Here is a 19,897-nt window from a genome sequence, read left to right as displayed (position 1 = left end):
GATTTTCATGTAACATTCATCGCAGTTTTTGCAAGGAATTTTGTATATAACATTGGTTCTACCCATGGTGGGTAGTGGGTCTGGTTCATGTTAGCAGTTGGCGTAGGTTAGGTGTGCTACTCTGATTCCCACTGCCTGTAGTAGTCTTGTGGTCAGTTCAGATATGTTCTTCATGTAGGGTAGCATGATCAGTCTATTAGGGCGTGTTGTTCGTCTAATTGGCATAGTTTGACCCAGTTGTTCAGGTATCCATTATCCTTGAATACTTGGTGGAGGCACTTGTCTTCTTTTTGACGCAGCTCTGGGTTGCTGCAGTGTGTTGTAGCTCGTTTAGTGTTTTCACGCAACTTTGTGCGGTTGCTGTCAAAATTCAGCACTTGGTCAGCATGTGTAGCTTTTCTGCACACCTTCATCAGAAATTCCCGGTTGGTCCTGCATTTTACCACCATACCTAAAACCACAACATCCACAACCCGAGCTACAAATCTACTCAAAAACCTTAGCGGCACTTAGTGGACTGTTAATCTGGTTCAGATCCTGCCTCAGCAGATCGTTGAATGTGAATTCAATAAAATATCTGGAATTAAGAGTCTAACAATGACCATTAATTCATTGTCGATTGTTGGAAAACCCATCTGGTTTGCTTATGCCCTTGAGGGAAGGAAACTACCATCCTTACCTGGTCTGGCCTGTGTGACTCCAGACCCACAGCAATGTAGTTGACTTTTAACTGCCCTCCGGGCAATTCGGGATGGACAATAAATGCTGTTTAGCTAGTGACACCTTGAGCCCAATGGATTAAAAAAAAGTTTTAAAACAGTTTATCTGTATGCTTAGAATGCAACATCTGATTCTGAACTCACCCATCATCAGAAACATCTTCCCTGCATCCACCCTAATCCTGTTAGAATTTTAAAGGTCTCTATGAGATCTCCCCACCTCATTCTTCCTAACTTCTGCAAATAATATCCTAACCAATTCAACCTCTCCTCATACCACATTCCCAACAGGAATCAGTCTGGTGAACTTTTGCTGCACTCACTGTAGAGCAAGAAAATCCTTACTCTGATAAGAGGCACAATGGTTAGCCCTGCTGCCTCTCAGTGACAGGGACCGAGGTTCAATTCCACCTGTGTGGAGTTTGTACGTTCTCCTTGTCTGCATAGGTTTCCACCCACAGTCCAAAGATGCACTAAATTACCTGTACTATCCAAGGATGTGCAGGGTAGGTGGGTTAGTCAAGGGAAAGGGTGGGGGGTGTGTCTGGGTGGGATGCTCTTCAAGGGGTCAGTACAACTCGATGGGCTGAATGGCCCACTTCCATACTATAGGGATTCCCTTCTATAATTCTAAAACTGCCCATGATATTCCAGGTCTGACTGCAGCAAGACATCCTGAACTAAAATTCTCTCAGTATACTGGGCAACTATAAACTACAGGGATATATCACTTGCCCAAATTCACAGTTAAAAATCACTTTCCACAAGTTTCTAATCTTGAAAAACTTTTAATAAAATGATTTCCCCCACGTCTGATTAAATAGGTAAAGACGGAAAATCCATTAACATCAATCATTCACCTTTACATGAAGCAGTAGTTACTCAGCTAGATAGATATTTATATATTTGAGATGCAAGTAACAAACACAAGGCATTTCAACAAAATCTCTTTATTTTGTCCACCTCACCAATATTTTCACTTTTGGCTAGATTCAGATTTTGATGTGGAGGCCCTCAATGAAGAAAGACGACGTCTCTTGGCAATCTGTTCCTGACGTTTTTCCTTAGCTTCCTGCAAATAATTTCAAACAGGTCAGATTAAAAACAATGCTTCTCATGCACCTCACTCAACATTATTACTGTATACTGTGGAGCATTACAGTTAGGAGTGGGAACAAGCAATTCAGCCCTTCGAGCCCACTCTAGCATTTAACATGATTTTGGCTGATCTGATCTTATCCTGGTCTCGACTCCTGTCTCCTGCCTGCTCCCCAGAGTCTTACATCCACTTTTCATCAGAAAGATAACCTACTTCTTCCTTGAATCTGTTGATTGGTTCTGATCCACTGCACTCTGGGCAATGAGTACCACAGATTCACAACCCTCAGAGAGAAGCAGTTTCTTCTCATCTCAGTTTCGAATCTACCTCCTCTCAATCTTTATCTTGCTCAAGACTATCCCACAAGGAGGAACATCTGTTCAACATCCACCATATCTATCCCCGTTAGCACTTTATATATCTCAATCTTCACAACTCCAACAAGGACAAGCCTGAGCTATTGTATAACTGTCCTTTCAACCCTGCAATCAATCTGTTGAACATCCTCTAAATGCCTCCGGTGCAACCATATCCACCCTGAAGTGAGGAGATCAAAACAGGGCATAATACTCCAGGTGTGGTCTCACCAATGCCTTTTGTTATTGTAACCACAATTCCTTACTTCCATAATCCAGTTCTTTTGCAATAAATTCCAGGATTCCATTTGCCTTTCTTATTATACACTGCCCCTATGGCAAGTCCTCTTTCAAGATACTTTTAATTCTATTTTAAGTAGTGTCTGTATGTAAAAGGATACCTTAACGTGGCACAGAGGCTGGATGTAAAAATAAGATGGCATCAAAAATGGAATATTAGTTAGGATGATCTGAAGCTTGATGAGGGAGAAAACTTTTAACATTCAACGGGCAGCACAATGGCTCAGTGGTTAGCACTGCTGCCGGGACCCGGGTTCAATTCCACGCATTCTCCGTGTCTGCGTGGGTTTCCTCCATGTATTCCAGTTTCCTCCCACAGTCCAAAGACGTGCAGGCTTAGGTGGATTGGCCGTGCTAAATTGCCCGTAGTGTTCAGGGGTGTGTAGATTAGGTGGGTTATTGGGGTAGGAGTCTGGGTGGGATGCTGAGGTCGATGTGGACTTGTTGAGCCGAAGGGCCTGTTTCCACACGGTAGGGAGTCTGTAGGGTCAAAGAATGATGAACAATTGGGGAATGGGAAGAGCGTGACTGGCGTCAGATGAAGTTTTAAGACAGGAAGCACAGTTCATGGTTTTAAACAGATAAGAGTTTTAAATTTACATGGCTTGTAGAACTTGCCATCAAGGACCTTGGTGATAATGAGCATGTTACGGTGAAAGAGGGGTACAGGCAGAAGTTTAAAGAGGGTTGTGGAAAACACTTAAGAGTTTAGAAGACGACAAAGCTGCACGGATGAGAACTTGTGCAGCAAGTCCCACTCAATCTAAATGCTGTGGAGGAGAATGCCAATCAAGTGTAACTCTTTAGGCCAGAATGTCCATATTCTCAAAGCAGCAATGTACAGCTTTAACTGAAAAAGGGGAAGTCATCCATACTGACATAAATGAATGTAGCAAAGTATTCCCTGAAAATGTGACTAACTAACCTTCATTCTTTTGGCCAGAAGCTTGGCATATTCTGCTGCAGCTTCCTTGTTCTTTTGAGTACGATGTTTCTTCAGGGCAATGCGTCTCCGTCTGTGTTGCAGAACTCTGGGAGTTACCAGACGCTGAATTTTGGGAGCTTTGGTTCTTGGCTTCTTACCTGTAAATTGAAGATAAAGAGCCAACTGAATACATAAAATTAAAATTTAACAGCTTCTAATCATTCACAAAACAAGAATTCCCGAGCTGCAATTCACCTGCTCTTCTAGTCTCAAAGACTACCTTTATATCTTGAACAACTTAAAACAACATTACTGCTTTGGACAGATCAACAGCAATGCATTTTTATGAATTAAGAAAATCAGAATGGGTCCAAGTAAAATTTGACATTCGGCAACAGAAGTAGAAATTAAGGCAAATGATGGAAAGCTTGGTTAAAGAAGCAGATTTTATGTAATATTGCGTAAGAGAAGCTGGGAATTTTAGGGAGAGAACTAATGAACATAAGATACAACTAAGAACATCTACTGATGGTGGAACAATACAAATAGAGCACTGAAAGACCAGAGTAATCTCAAGACTGTTTGACTGGAAGAGGCTACAGAGATAGTCATCAAAAAAAACCCTAAAGAACTGCGGATGCTGTAAATCAGGAACAAAAACAGATGTTGGTGGAAAAGCTCAGCAGGTCTGGCAGAACCTATGAAGAAAAGAACAGAGTTAACGTTTTGGGTCCAATGACCCGTTCTGAGGAATGGTCACCAGACCTGAAACGTTAATTCTGTTTTCTCCTTCACAGATAGTTATCACACTGACTCCTGCTGCTGACTATTGGTGTGCATACACTCTCGGTCACCCTGCGGCCACAACCACATGCGCAACCATCCCTGATGTCCTCCTAGTCACCAGGTAGCTGCAACACTGGTCCGTTCTTAAAATGTTGCTTTAAAAACTCTCAAAATCAAGTAACCGTGTCAAAACTACTTTCACAAAGATTTGCTGCTCAGGCTAGCAAGGATAAAATTTTCCAAAGTTTTAACCGGTCAATCACGAATCATCAGGAGTTTGTGGGCCAACCTCCTACAACAGCACCTGTTCCATTGGCACTTTGCTCAATGAATTCTTGAACTGCATTCAATTAATTAAACTGGAAACTGGCAGATACTGCCAGTTCGATTATGTGAAGTAGCTTCGCCAGAAGGACTGTGTCTGGGTCACCAAGGAAACCAACGACTGGCACAGGTTTTGTGATTGCTAGACAGTCACTGCAGGAAATCACCTCAAAATTTCCACTTCAGGACCACTGGGAGGCCCCACTGCACTGACAATCCGGTAACTGCTCTCAAGGGAAATTTTGACTTCTGTATGGCAATCATGTAGTGTCGGAACTCTCCAAGATAGTCCTCAACTCTGAGCTGAATTTGGAAACTTTAAGAATCTTAATTGAACAGTCCCACAGAACACAGGTTAGAGGATTAAAACTGGCTTTATTTCCTGGCAGGTAAAACTGACTGTGGCCTCAGCTCCTTATCCACTTACCTTTCCCCCCACCAAAATATTTCAAGGTGGTGTTGGGACTTTTAAATCACTGGGGAACAAAGCAGATAGTGCCATTTTTTAAAAAAAAGCTTGGCTCAGCAAGGCCAGCATATGACTGGCTTGATTAACTGAATTTAAATCCCACATTGCAGATGGTGGAAGTTAAGTGCAAGTCGCCAATTTATTCTTTTAGACTGGAACATGCAACACTAACTTCTGAATCACTGTAGCTACATCTGCATTGACAGCTGCCATACAAATAATATAAGCTTCTAAAATGGAACACTGCTTGAATGTAAACCAATATGGATCAGCAAATTACAGCGTTTTACTGGACCTGAAGCAAGTTCGGATTCAGACTGCCTAACATTAGATGAACTCAGGTTTGAAGTCAGAGAGAGAACAATGGAACAACTGAATCAAGGGAGAAAACAAAATTAGGGAGGGGTTTCAGCAACAGCAAAAAGCTGAAGCAGAGCTGAAGTTGTGGAACATAACAGAAGGGAGGGCATGACAGGGACAGTAGTGACACAGAGCACGGTATTATCACTATCAGTTTATATTTAGAATCTGTGTTACTGAATGATGCTATCAAGGGACACCATGTCAATTACAAACTGAATGGAGTTACAAACAAGTTCGAAAGCAAGGCCAGAAATAATGGCATGGCAGGAGGAGGAATACCATTGACGCAAGTTTCTGGCTATGACTGAATAGACGAGCCAGATGACTGCAGTCCCACAAATCTAGGCAATGGAGAGGAGGCACTGGAGAAGGATTATGTGGTCAAGCAATATGTATCTCTCTGCAGATTTTAACAAAAATGAAGAGTTTGCCAGTCAATCAATAGGATGTAACTTTTCTCTCAGATGGTAGAGTACCTGGAACTCTCTGCGTCCAGAAGTGATGGAGGCAGGGTCTTTAATTATTAAGGCAGATGTAGGTAGATTTTTGTTAGGCAAGAGAGTCAAACAGTTATCAGGGTAAATAAGAATGAGGAACTTGAAACATGAACAAATTAAGCATGATTCTACTGACGGTGAAGTAGACCCAGAAGCCAAATGGTTTACTCTTGCTCTTATTTTGTATGACCATGTGTAATGGTTGACATTAAGTACTGTGACACAGCAGAATCCAAACTGGAAGAATGTAAGTGCAAAGCTGCAGGAAAAGGGGGGGAACAAGCACTTTTAAGTTCATTCACACATCACCGACAAGTACACCATTTATTGCCCAATCCCAATTAACCTCCAAAAAGTGACGATCCATCATATGAATAGAAGTGGATGTTTTCAGAATGTAATAAAGATTTTATCTCATTGTTCTAAATCTGGCATCAGACAGACCAGACCAGCTCAGGAAGCAGACTTCATCCCCTGAAAGACTGTAGTGAAGCTGATCAGGTTTTATGGCAATCCCGTTAGGAGTTAGCGTGAAAAAATGGGTAGGAATTTAATGTTCCAAAAGAATGTAGGAGAATGTACACACCTTCCTTGCTGAGAGGTCTCCTTACAACATACTGGCGTACATCATCCTCCTTGGACAGGTTGAAGAGTTTACGAATTTTGCTAGCCCTTTTCGGTCCAAGACGGCGGGGTACAGTATTGTCTGTCAGACCTGGGATGTCCTTTTCACCTATTCAGGAAGAGAATATTCGAAATGTAATACTGATAAATCCATTTCCACACAGAAGTGCAATGCTGTCCCTGCATTACTCGGCCAAACACTTTGATTAAATCAGCTAATTTTCTTGAATTACACTTAGGGACAAGCTAACATCACAATTAAAGCCGATCCACCACTGCCAGATGTCAATTCTAACATAGCAACAGCATACGTTCCTGGATAGCAAACAGTAGTGGGATCTTGCTAAATTCTCTTAACCACACAGCTGAGATCACCTAACCACTATCTTAAGACATAATCAGGGACTATTTCCACATGACAGCCATTCATTCATAATGGTATTAACAGGGAATGCAGCATACAATGAACATTGCAGTACGATGCTCTGCAACGAGGCTTTTATTTCATGATGTTGGTTATAACATCAGTTACAAGGATTAGAATTAGAAAAGCTGCGCTTAAGGAGAATGAACTTCTCAAAATTAAACTGGCTGGATGGAACACAGGCCGGTGATTGCTCACAGAATGAGTGCCTGTCTGGCCAATAATGAAGAAATGATATACTTCTAAAGCAGAGATAATGGGAACTGCAGATGCTGGAGAATTCCAAGATAATAAAATGTGAGGCTGGATGAACACAGCGGGCCAAGCAGCATCTCAGGAGCACAAAAGCTGACGTTTCGGGCCTAGACCCTTCATCAGAGAGGGGGATGGGGAGAGGGAACTGGAATAAATAGGGAGAGGGGGGGAGGCGGAGCGAAGATGGAGAGTAAAGAAGATAGGTGGAGAGAGTATAGGTGGGGAGGTAGGGAGGGGATAGGTCAGTCCAGGGAAGACGGACAGGTCAAGGAGGTGGGATGAGGTTAGTAGGTAGCTGGGGGTGCGGCTTGGTGTGGGAGGAAGGGATGGGTGAGAGGAAGAACCGGTTAGGGAGGCAGAGACAGGTTGGACTGGTTTTGGGATGCAGTGGGTGGGGGGGGAAGAGCTGGGCTGGTTGTGTGGTGCAGTGGGGGGAGGGGATGAACTAGGCTGGTTTAGGGATGCAGTAGGGGAAGGGGAGATTTTGAAACTGGTGAAGTCCACATTGATATCATTAGGCTGCAGGGTTCCCAGGCGGAATATGAGTTGCTGTTCCTGCAACCTTCGGGTGGCATCATTGTGGCACTGCAGGAGGCCCATGATGGACATGTCATCTAGAGAATGGGAGGGGGAGTGGAAATGGTTTGCGACTGGGAGTCGCAAACCATTTCCACTCCCCCTCCCATTCTCTAGATGACATGTCCATCATGGGCCTCCTGCAGTGCCTCAATGATGCCACCCGAAGGTTGCAGGAACAGCAACTCATATTCCGCCTGGGAACCCTGCAGCCTAATGGTATCAATGTGGACTTCACCAGTTTCAAAATCTCCCCTTCCCCTACTGCATCCCTAAACCAGCCTAGTTCATCCCCTCCCCCCACTGCACCACACAACCAGCCCAGCTCTTCCCCCCCACCCACTGCATCCCAAAACCAGTCCAACCTGTCTCTGCCTCCCTAACCGGTTCTTCCTCTCACCCATCCCTTCCTCCCACACCAAGCCGCACCCCCAGCTACCTACTAACCTCATCCCACCTCCTTGACCTGTCCGTCTTCCCTGGACTGACCTATCCCCTCCCTACCTCCCCACCTATACTCTCTCCACCTATCTTCTTTACTCTCCATCTTCGCTCCGCCTCCCCCCCTCTCCCTATTTATTCCAGTTCCCTCTCCCCATCCCCCTCTCTGATGAAGGGTCTAGGCCCGAAACGTCAGCTTTTGTGCTCCTGAGATGCTGCTTGGCCTGCTGTGTACATCCAGCCTCACATTTTATTACTTCTAAAGCAGAGTTTGCTATCACCTTACCTGATTCAAACACAAACTGAATATTCAAACTTAACTGCACCAGGTGTCAATCTTTTCAGAATCATAACTTCAAGGCAGACTTACACTAACCCAACCTAGAAACCGTGCACTTCAAAATATGAGCTGAACTCATGTAAGCGGTGATAAACACTGTCGCCACGAGCTTTTGTATTTAGCAGGCGAAAAAAGCCCAAGTTCATGCTGCAGAGTAAAACCCAAGGTGCTCGGCTGTAACAAATAAGGCACAGTGAACTTGCCATTCAAAAATCTGATTTGCGGGACTAGTACAGGGAAAAATGAGCCAATTGTACGGAGAGTCAGGACGATGTAAGTAAATAAGGTAGAGATATCCTTGTATCCATAAATTCAAGATTATAGGCCATAACATCATGATAATGGAATACTCTGTGATACTGTATCCCAAAAAACAAGGGCTTGGACTAAGACAGCAGGTTTCAAACCTTGAGTTTCAGACAGAGTGGAGAAAAGAGAGAACGACTAAAAAGAAAGAAGGCCTCATAGGAAGAAAAAAAAAATGACAAGTGTAGTGTCAAAATAATGCCCCTCACTTAAAAATGCTCAAATGCAGAGGTGGTGCCAACTGCAACCAAGGGGCAGGAATCAAAATTAGCAGTGATGCAAATGGCTACGGTTAACAAAATGTCTTGAGTACACCATTTATTTCAGGCTTACCACGGTTTGTTACACTTCTCTTTCATTTTTCATTGAAGTTTCCACTTTGAGTGCCATTAGCACAAATTTAATTGCCCATTCTCTGGAAGAACTTTAATTAATATGCACTTATGTACACCGAGACAAGTACAGTCCAATACTAAATCTCTCCACTCTCCATACATTACATCAAATGATTTTGATGCTGAGGAGATAACAAGGTATAGAACTGGATGAATATAGCAGGCCAAGCAGTATCGGAGGAACAGAAAGGATGACATTTCAGTCCTAGACCCTTCTTCAGAAATGAGGGAGGGGAAGGGGATTCTGAAATAAATAGGGAGATGGGGAGGCAGATAGGAGATGGATAAAGGAGAAGATAGGTGGAGAGGAGACAGAGAGGTCAAAGATGCAGAGGCAGAGCCAGCAAAGGTGAGCGTAGGTGGGGAGTTAGGGAGGGAATAGGGGATAGGTTGGTTTATACCTGTCGTCCTGAATGGCAGGGCAAACCATGATTTGCGAATTTGTAGTTAGACTGTTGACAGGGAATACTGTTCTACTGACACAATCATCACATCCAATTTAGCACAATTAGAAGAGATAGAAGTGGTGTAATGATGTACTTAATTTCTAAGTCCTGGACACCAGCACACTACATCATGTGGAACCTTTAAAAGACTCAGGGGGATATCACTTATAACTGTCTCGCTGTTGGGTTGGTTGTGAGAGTTACAAAGAACAAAATTTTAAGAAAGTTTCAAATCTGATATGACATCAACTCTGTGTGTGTCTCTCTCTTCCTCCCACCTCCCCGCCACATAAGCTGCCAGACCTGCTGAGTTTCTATAGGATTTTGTTTTTATTACACAGAACCCAGGTACTTGCCGAAAGGCATGGCCTGCAAAAATCAGACGGACTACAACATTACAACAGCAATTTTCTATTTATACGCCTTTGAATCAGTCCATTAGGAAGGTTGCAACACAGAAACCATATCAACAATTTAGAAAACAATTATTTCAAAATTGGCAATACCGCATAGATGTTTCATTTTTTAATTACAAGACATTTATATTAGCAGCAGCCTGATGATATCTTAGCCAAAATGTTGAAGGAGATGCCAGAAAATATGAATTAATATTGAACCAACAAATGGAATAAGATAGATCAAAGCTTAGGAGTCCCCACATTAAGAATCAAAAGCTGGGACATCACACAAGTGTCAAAGACACATTTCTCAACATACAGCCACATGGGATGGCACAGTGGCTCAGCCGTTAGCACGGATGCCCCACAGCACGAGAGACCTGGCTCAATTCCAGTCTTGGGTGACTCTGTAGAGTTTGCAATGTTCTCCCCGTGTTGGCATGGGTTTCTTCCCACAGTCCAAAGATATTCAAGTTAGGGATAACAAGGTGTAGGGCTGGATGAACACAGCAGGCCAAGCAGCAGAGGAGCGGGAAAGCTGATGTTTCAGGCCTAGACCCTTCTTCATTTTCTGAAGGATCTAGGCCCAAAATGTCAGCTTTCCCGCTCCTCTGATGCTGTTTGGCCTGCTGTGTTCACCCGGCTCTACACCTTGTATTCTCAGATTCTCCAGCATCTGCAATTCCTACTATCTCTGAATCATATTCAGGTAGGTGGGCTGACCATGCTAAATTACACATTCCTGGACACTACAGTGTAAGTTAGTTGCATTAGCTATGGTAAATACAGGGTGACAGGGATAGAGTAGGTGGACTGGCCTGGGTAGGATGCTCTTTGGAGATTCGGCGTAGGCTTGTTGGGCTGAACGGCCTGTTTCCACATTGTAGGAATTCTTAAAAAAAAAAAGCAGGGTTACAAGAAAGATTTTGTGCCTGACCTTTCCTCTCCATGGACTAATCTCAGCACTACTGCCCCCAACTAAGATCATCTCATCCAGTCAAAGCTTGATCACCTAGTCAGTTATGATTTATTACACAACATGAAATGCCTTTTATCCTGGGAAAGTGAGACCCTAGCTGAATTAACACATCACAAAAAGTGAAAAGGGTAAAACTGTGTGATAACTACACTTTAGCAAGTTCCAATATTTTTATTGTATTCAGTATATTCAAGTGTAGGCAGCAAATACAACATTCACAAACAATAAAAAAAACAAAGTGACTTTCACTCACCTTTCTTAATAATAACTAAATTCAGGACACTGAGATTGGCATCAACAATGCACCCACGGACAGATTTTCGTTTGCGTTCGCCAGACCTCCTAGGACGATAGCAGGAATGCCCCTTGCTGAGCAGCAGGCGGACACGGCCATTCGTCAAGATACCCTGTTTCATGGGGAATCCCTGTTTATCATTGCCACCACTAATGCGCACAACGTATCCCTGGAATTTAAAAAAAACCTCTGATTCAAAACAAATGTTAACTTGGAAGCTTATGAACACCCTTCACATCCACAGGGCATTCTAAAGCACTTCATAACTAAACTCACTTTGAAATATAACCAGTTTTTGGAGACAGCAAGGATCCAGCAATGCGTTAATGAATGACATTCAGTTTTTTTTAATGGTCAGTGAGGGATAAATATCAGTCAGAAACCAGAGGGACACCTAAAGAGCTTAGGAATTTAAGAAGCACCTGGACGAATCCATGAACAGGAATGCAATAGAGGGATACGGATCCTGCAATTGCAGTTTTAGTAAGAAAGGGCAAAGTGTGGCAGTACAAACTTGGAGGGCTGAAAGGCCTGTTCCTGCGCTGTATTGTTTTATTTTCATAGAACATTACATCCACCTAAGGGGCAGACGTGGCTTCAACATCTCGATCCAATCTCCTCCCATGGCAGCCATCATTGTTAAGGGTTCTCTTTTTAGGTGTTGTCCCTTGTTTCTAAATACACCATCACCTTTTTAAAAAAAACCAGCCAACGACCACAACGTCTTCAAGCACCCTTTCTTCTTAAAATCCTTATTTGCGCTGACACTTTCCAACTCTTTTCCCACCTCATGCATAACTTCATCTTTGAATTAGGTATTCCCCCAGCAACACAACAATTTTTGATTAATGGTAACCCTCAAAATGCTAACGATGGGTGGAAATGAGCGATGGCAATGCCATTGAATGATATGGAGATGATCATTGCCCAGCACTAGCATAGTGCAAATGTTACTTGTCAATTATCAGATCAAAACTGGATGGTGTCTCAAACTTGCTGAATATATGCACAAGATAATAAAATGTGAGGCTGGATGAACACAGCAGGCCAAGCAGCATCTCAGGAGCACAAAAGCTGACGTTTCGGGCCTAGACCCTTCATCAGAGAGGGGGATGGGGAGAGGGAGCTGGAATAAATAGGGAGAGAGGGGGAGGCGGAGCGAAGATGGAGAGTAAAGAAGATAGGTGGAGAGAGTGTAGGTGGGGAGGTAGGGAGGGGATAGGTCAGTCCAGGGAAGACGGACAGGTCAAGGAGGTGGGATGAGGTTAGTAGGTAGATGGGGGTGCGGCTTGGGGTGGGAGGAAGGGATGGGTGAGAGGAAGAACCGGTTAGGGAGGCAGAGACAGGTTGGACTGGTTTTGGGATGCGGTCGGTGGGTCGGTGGGTGGGTGGGTGGGTGGGTGGGTGGGTGGGTGGGTGGGTGGGTGGGTGGGTCGGTGGGTCGGTGGGTGGGTGGGTGGGTGGGTGGGTGGGTGGGTGGTGTGTGGGTGGGGGGTGTGTGGGTGGGGGGTGTGTGGGGGGGGGAGAATTGGGCTGGTTTAGGGATGCAGTAGGGGAAGGGGAGATTTTGAAACTGGTGAAGTCCACATTGATACCATTAGGCTGCAGGGTTCCCAGGCGGAATATGAGTTGCTGTTGCTGCAACCTTCGGGTGGCATCATTGTGGCACTGCAGGAGGCCCATGATGGACATGTCATCTGGAAAATGGGAGGGGGAGTGGAAATGGTTTGCGACTCAGTCCCCACTGCATCCCAAAACCAGTCCAACCTGTCTCTGCCTCCCTAACTGGTTCTTCCTCTCACCCATCCCTTCCTCCCACACCAAGCCGCACCCCCAGCTACCTACTAACCTCATCCCACCTCCTTGACCTGTCCGTCTTCCCTGGACTGACCTATCCCCTCCCTACCTCCCCACCTACACTCTCTCCACCTATCTTCTTTACTCTCCATCTTCGCTCCGCCTCCCCCTCTCTCCCTATTTATTCCAGTTCCCTCTCCCCATCCCCCTCTCTGATGAAGGGTCTAGGCCCGAAACGTCAGCTTTTGTGCTCCTGAGATGCTGCTTGGCCTGCTGTGTTCATCCAGCCTCACATTTTATTATCTTGGAATTCTCCAGCATCTGCAGTTCCCATTATCTCTGAATATATGCACAGACTGCTTCAGTACATGAGGAGTCGTGAATGGTACTGAGTTATCAAATCAATAAGCCCACCCATTTCTGATATTATGACGAAATGAAGGTTATCGATGAAGTTGCTAAAGGTTAAGTCATGGGGAACCTCTCTCCTGCTGTTACATAATCAGATGACTTACCTAACATCCAGTATTAGATGAAAGCAAACTTTTCCAATCCAACATCAGGAATTCTGAGCTTTTTTCTGTCCCTGCTCAAAACACTATTCCTTTTTCTAGCAAGTCTGAGATTAAGCTATGTCTGTTAGAAATATTGGTGTGATCCTGAGATGGATTTCTAACATCATCTATGTGCCAACTCAAGAACCCTTTTGTTATCTATGCTTGACTGTGCTCTAGGATTCAGGTACAGTTACAATATTTAAAAAACATTTGGGTAGGAACATAAATAGGAAACGTTCAGAGGGATATGGGCAAATGGGACTGATTAATTTGGGAAACTTGGTTGGTATGGATGAGTTGGACCAAAGGATCTGCTCCCATGCTGTATGACTGTTTCAGTTCATCCATAACATGAACCAGGCTTCTGTTACCTTTTAGGGGTCTCCCACATTCTACCCTGTCAACCTAAAATCATTCTAACCTCTGCTGTCCGAGTCTCAGCTTGCACCGTGTCCCTTCTTTTATCACTGGGTCGATGAATTACAGTGGCCAAGCAATATTTTAAAATTCTCACCCTTGCTTTCCAATTCCACTCCCCGTTCACTAACTAGTACAATTCAGAAAATCCAAACACCTCACACAAGATACAAAAGCAATAGTTGTTATACTTCTCCCTCACAAAACAGATCAGTGCTGAGCACAGGGAGATCCGCTACAAAGCAGAACTTCAATGTAACAGCAAGCATAATGACAGCAAGTCAAAGACTGAGTTGTGAGAGCATTCCTGTATAGTATCAATAACCAAGGTGCTGTTGTCAATCCTGATAAATTTAAATCCACACTTTAACCACTACAGAACAGACATATCAAAATTTGATACAGCATGCTTGACTGCTATCCGAGGATCCCACTCAAAAACACTTAACTGGAAAAGATGTCAGTCTACCTCCAAAAGACAGTAAGAACTGCCGATGCTGGAGTCAGAGACAACAGTGTGGAGCTGAAGGAGCACAGCAGGCCAAACACCAGTGGAACAGGAAAGCTGACGTTTCGGGTCGGGACCCTTCTTCTCCTGACCCGAAACGTCAGCTTTCCTGCTCCTCTGTGCTGCCTGGCCTGCCGTGTTCATCCAGCTCCACACTGTGTTATTCTGTGTTAGTCCACCTCCAAGGTGAGGTCTGCAGACAAAAAGCCTCAAAACAGACACATGCACAATTGCAATGCATGAGTCGCCCAGGCGTATGGTGTGCCGTCTGGGTGATGTTTTGATGAAAATAACAAATACAGCGACTTCACAAGAAAAGGACACGATACTTTACAAACAGCGACACACGGCACGGGCTCACCTTCCATTCGTCTCCTAGACAGTCCGCAGCTACCTCGGTGGCCATGCGTTTTTCATAGAAAGTCCGCAACTTTCGCTCATCGTCCACTTCGATAAGCTTCTGGCAGCCTGTGGCTGGGAAAGAGATGTTGAGCTGGGAACGTGAAAACAGTCGCTTTAATTTGTGGGAAACGTGGACAAGAAAGCTCACACCACCCGCGCCCCCCTCCTCCCAAAAGCTCCAGTCTCTCCTCCCTCCACTTGCGGCGTGTACCTCAACCCAACGCCGAGCCTAACCCCCGTGCATCACCCAGACCCAGCGCCGTCTCAGCGAGGCCTGCGGCCGCCTGGCGGATCCTGCTCCGGAACCACCCGCTCTCAATCCGCCGCCATCCGGGGCAGCGTCAACCAGCAGGGACCGGCCGAGGGCCCGGGCCGGCTACACGGACGGTAAGGCTCCAAGCGGAGCCGGCCTTGCGAGGTAGGACAGCAGGCGATGGCCGGCAGCGAGCTCGGACCCCTCACCTTCATGGCGGAACAACGGCCACCACTGCACCGCCGCCTGGAGGAAAGAGACCGGAAGTCCGGCTCCGCGGAGCCTCATCCCAGCTGATCTCGCGAGAACAGGCCGTGCGCGAGAAGTGGTGGCGGTTAGCGGGGGGAGGGAGACAGAGGGGGAGAAAAAAGGGGAGGGGCAAGGAGAGAAAGTGGGAGAAACGGGGGGCGGGGGACAGGAGGGGCAGGGGGGAGGGGATGGGGTGGGGGTCATGGGCGGATGGGGTGGGGGGAGTGGGGCGGGGGCAGGTTGGGTTCAGGGACAGGGCGGGGTGGGGGGATGGAGGCAGGGTGAGGGGAAGGAGAGAGGAGGAGCAGGGCAGGAGGAGGGAGGGGTGGGGCTGGGGGAGGGGTGGGGCTGGGGGAGGGGTGGGGGAGGGCTGGGGGAGGGGTGGGGCTGGGGGAGGGGTGGGGCTGGGGGAGGGGTGGGGGTGGGGGTGGGGCTGGGGGAGGGGTGGGGCTGGGGGCTGGGTGGGGCTGGGGGCTGGGGGAGGGGTGGGGCTGGGGGAGGGGTGGGGCTGGGGGCTGGGGGCGGGCTGGGGGCGGGGTGGGGGGTGGGGGCTGGGGGCGGGCTGGGGGCGGGGTGGGGGCTGGGGGCTGGGGGCTGGGGGCGGGGGTGGGGGCTGGGGGCGGGGGTGGGGCTGGGGGCGGGGGCGGGGTGGGGCAGGGGGCGGGGGAGGGGCAGGGGGCGGGGTGGGGATGGGGGCAGGGGGTGGGGATGGGGGCAGGGGCAGGGGGCGGGGGCGGGGTGGGGTAGGGGGCAGGGGGCGGGGGCGGGGTGGGGGGCAGGGGGCGGGGGCGGGGTGGGGGCAGGGGGCGGGGGCGGGGTGGGGGGCAGGGGGCGGGGGCGGGGTGGGGGCAGGGGGCGGGGGTGGGGGCAGGGGGCGGGGGCGGGGGCGGGGGCAGGGGGCGGGGGCGGGGGCGGGGGCAGGGGGCGGGGGCGGGGGCGGGGGTGGGGGCAGGGGGCGGGGGCGGGGCGGGGCGGGGGCAGGGCGGGCGGGGCAGGGGGTGGGCAGGTGGGGGGGGGCGGGGTGGGGATGGGGGCAGGGGGTGGGGGCAGGGGGCGGGGTGGGGATGGGGGCAGGGGGCGGGGCAGGGGGCGGGGCGAAGGGGGGGCGGGGCGAGGGGGGCGGGGCGAGGGGGGGCGGGGCGAGGGGAGGGGGGGCGAGGGGCGGGGCGAGGGGGGGCGGGGCGAGGGGGGGCGAGGGGGGGGCGGGGCGAGGGGAGGGGGGGCGGGGCGAGGGGGGGGAGGGGGGGCGGGGCGAGGGGGGGCGGGGCGAGGGGAGGGGGGGCGGGGCGAGGGGGGGGAGGGGGGGCGGGGCGAGGGGAGGGGGGGGCGGGGCGAGGGGGGGCGAGGGGAGGGGGGGCGGGGCGAGGGGAGGGGGGGCGGGGCGAGGGGGGGCGAGGGGAGGGGGGGCGGGGCGAGGGGAGGGGGGGCGGGGCGGGGGGAGGGGGGCGGGGCGAGGGGAGGGGGGGGCGGGGCGAGGGGAGGGGGGGCGGGGCGAGGGGGGGCGGGGCGAGGGGAGGGGGAGCGGGGAGGGGAGGGGGAGCGGGGGAGCGGGGGGGCAGGGGGAGGGGGGAGCGGGGGGGGCGGGGGGAGGGGTAGCGGCGAGGGGGAGCGGGGAGGGGGGCGGGCGGGGAGGGGGGGGAGCGGGGGGGGAGCGGGGAGGGGGGGAGCGGGGCGAGGGGGGGAGCGGGGAGGGGGGGGAGCGGGGCGAGGGGGGGCGGGGCGAGGGGGGGAGCGGGGGAGGGGGGAGCGGGGCGAGGGGGGGGGAGCGGGGCGAGGGGGGGGAGCGGGGAGGGGGGGAGCGGGGCGAGGGGGGAGCGGGGCGAGGGGGGGAGCGGGGCGAGGGGGGGGAGCGGGGAGGGGGGGCGGGGCGAGGGGAGCGGGGAGGGGGGGCGGGGCGAGGGGAGGGGGGCGGGGTGAGGGGAGGGGGGGCGGGTCGGGGGTGCAGGGCGGGGCGAGGGGAGGGGGGGGCGAGGGGAGGGGGGCGGGGTGAGGGGAGGGGCGGCGGGGCGAGGGCGGGTGGGGGGGGGGCGAGGGCGGGTGGGGGGGGGAAGGGGGCGGGGGGGAGGGGAGGAGGGGGAGGGGAGGGAGGGTGAGGGGAGGGGGAGGGGAGGGAGGGTGAGGGGAGGGGGGAGGGGGGAGGAGGGGGAGGGGAGGAGGGGGGAGGGAGGGGAGGGGGGAGGTGGGAGGGGAGGAGAGGGGGGGAGGGGGAGGGGAGGAGGGAGGAGAGGGGGGGAGTGGGAGGGGAGAGGGGGGGAGTGGGAGGGGGGAGGGGAGGGAGGTGGGGAGTGGGAGGGGGGAGTGGGAGGGGAAGGGGGGGAGTGGGAGGGGTGGGGTGGGAGGGGAGGGGGGAGTGGGAGGGGAAGGGAGAGAGGGGGGGAGTGGGAGGGGAGGGGAGAGAGGGGGGGAGTGGGAGGGGAGGGGAGAGAGGGGGGGAGTGGGAGGGGAGGGGAGGGGGGGAGTGGGAGGGGAAGGGAGAGGGGGGAGGGGAGAGAGGGGGGGAGTGGGAGGGGAGAGAGGGGGTGGGGAGGGGAGAGAGGGGGTGGGGAGGGGAGAGAGGGGGTGGGGAGGGGAGAGAAGGGGGTGGGGAGGGGAGGGGAGAGAGGGGGGGAGTGGGAGGGGAGAGAGGGGAGGGAGAGAGGGGGGGAGTGGGAGGGGAGAGTGGGAGGGGAGGGGGGGAGTGGGAGGGGAGAGAGGGGAGGGGGGGAGTGGGAGGGGAGAGGGGGGAGGGGAGAGGGGGGGAGTGGGAGGGGAGAGGGGGGGGAGTGGGAGGGGAGGGAGGGGTGGGGGGGAGTGGGAGTGGGGAGGGGAGGGAGGGGGGGAGTGGGAGGGGTGGGGTGGAGGGGGTGGGGTGGGAGGGGAGGGGAGGGAGGGGGGGAGTGGGAGGGGTGGGGTGGGAGGGGAGGGGGGAGTGGGAGGGGAAGGGGGAGTGGGAGGGGTGGGGTGGGAGGGGAGGGGGGAGTGGGAGGGGAAGGGGGAGTGGGAGGGGTGGGGTGGGAGGGGAGGGGGGAGTGGGAGGGGAAGGGAGAGAGGAGGGGAGGGGAGAGAGGGGGGGAGTGGGAGGGGAGGGGAGGGGGGGAGTGGGAGGGGAGGGGAGGGGGGGAGTGGGAGGGGAAGGGAGAGGGGGGAGGGGAGAGAGGGGGGGAGTGGGAGGGGAGAGAGGGGGGTGGGGAGGGGAGGGGAGAGAGGGGGTGGGAGGGGAGGGGAGAGAGGGGGGTAGTGGGAGGGGAGAGAGGGGGGGAGTGGGAGGGGAGGGGGGGAGTGGGAGGGGAGAGAGGGGAGGGGGGGAGTGGGAGGGGAGAGAGGGGAGGGGGGAGTGGGAGGGGAGAGGGGGGGAGGGGAGAGGGGGGGGAGTGGGAGTGGGAGGGGAGAGGGGGGGAGTGGGAGGGGAGAGAGGGGGGGGAGTGGGAGGGGAGAGAGGGGGGGGAGTGGGAGGGGAGAGGGGGGGAGTGGGAGGGGAGAGAGGGGGGGGAGTGGGAGGGGAGAGAGGGGGGGAGGGGGTGGGGAGGGGAGAGAGGGGGGAGGGGAGAGAGGGGGGGAGTGAGAGGGGGGGCGGGGAGGGGAGAGGGGGGGGAGGGGAGTGAGGGGGAGTGGGAGGGGTGAGGGGGGGAGGGGAGAGAGGGGGGAGTGGGAGGGGAGAGGGGGGGGGAGGGGAGAGAGGGGGGTAGTGGGAGGGGAGAGGGGGGGGAGGGGAGTGAGGGGGGGAGTGGGAGGGGAGGGGAGAGAGGGGGGGAGTGGGAGGGGAGGGGAGAGAAGGAGGGGAGGGGTGTGAGGGGGGGAGTGGGAGAGAGGGGGGGAGTGGGTGGGGAGGGGAGTGAGGGGGGGGTGGGGGGTGGGGAGAGAGGAGGGGAGGGGGAGGGGGGTGGGGAGGGGAGAGTGGGGGGTAGTGGGAGGGGAGGGGAGTGAGGGGGGGGGAGTGGGAGGGGTGGGGAGGTGGTGGGGGAGGGGTGAGGGGGTGGGGGGGGTGAGGGGGGGGGGGGGTGGGGTGGGGTGGGGGAGGGGGGGTGGGGTGGTGGGGGGGGGGTGGGGGGGGAGTGGGGGGGGAGTGGGGGGGTGGGGGGGGTGGGTGGGGGGGGGGTGGGGGGTGGGTGGGGGGGGGGGGGGGTGGGTGGGGGAGGGGTGGGGGGGGGGGGGAGGGGGGGGTGGGAGGGGGGGGGGGGGGTGGGGGGGGTGGGGGGGGGGGGGAGGGGAGTGGGGGGGGGAGTGGGTGGGGGTGGGGGGGGGTGGGAGGGGTGGGAGGGGAGGGAGGGGAGTGGGGGGGGGGAGAGAGGGGGGGAGTGGGAGGGGAGAGAGGGGACGGGGCGGGCAGGGAGGGGCAGAGTGGGAGGGGAGGGGGCGGGGCGGGGGGAGGGAGGTGGGTGGGGCGGAGGGAGGTGGGTAGGGAGGGGAGGGAGGTGGGT

At 52.8% G+C, this 19,897-nt stretch overlaps 1 protein-coding gene across 1 annotated transcript; it reads right to left on the bottom strand.

The window, feature by feature from the left end:
• Positions 1-1,653: 1,653 nt before the first annotated feature.
• Positions 1,654-15,586, bottom strand: rps6 (ribosomal protein S6). The gene is made up of 6 exons (XM_059642970.1): positions 15,461-15,586; positions 14,958-15,089; positions 11,276-11,486; positions 6,425-6,571; positions 3,400-3,557; positions 1,654-1,791 (listed from the first exon to the last, which is right to left on the bottom strand). Exons 1-6 carry the CDS (start codon positions 15,464-15,466, stop codon positions 1,696-1,698), a joined length of 750 nt encoding a protein of 249 aa, XP_059498953.1. The 5' UTR covers positions 15,467-15,586; the 3' UTR covers positions 1,654-1,695.
• Positions 15,587-19,897: the final 4,311 nt, after the last annotated feature.

This window comes from Stegostoma tigrinum, chromosome 3 (genome assembly GCF_030684315.1).
Source record: "Stegostoma tigrinum isolate sSteTig4 chromosome 3, sSteTig4.hap1, whole genome shotgun sequence".
Lineage (NCBI taxonomy): Eukaryota > Metazoa > Chordata > Chondrichthyes > Orectolobiformes > Stegostomatidae > Stegostoma > Stegostoma tigrinum.
This window is presented reverse-complemented; position numbering and strand designations above follow the sequence as displayed.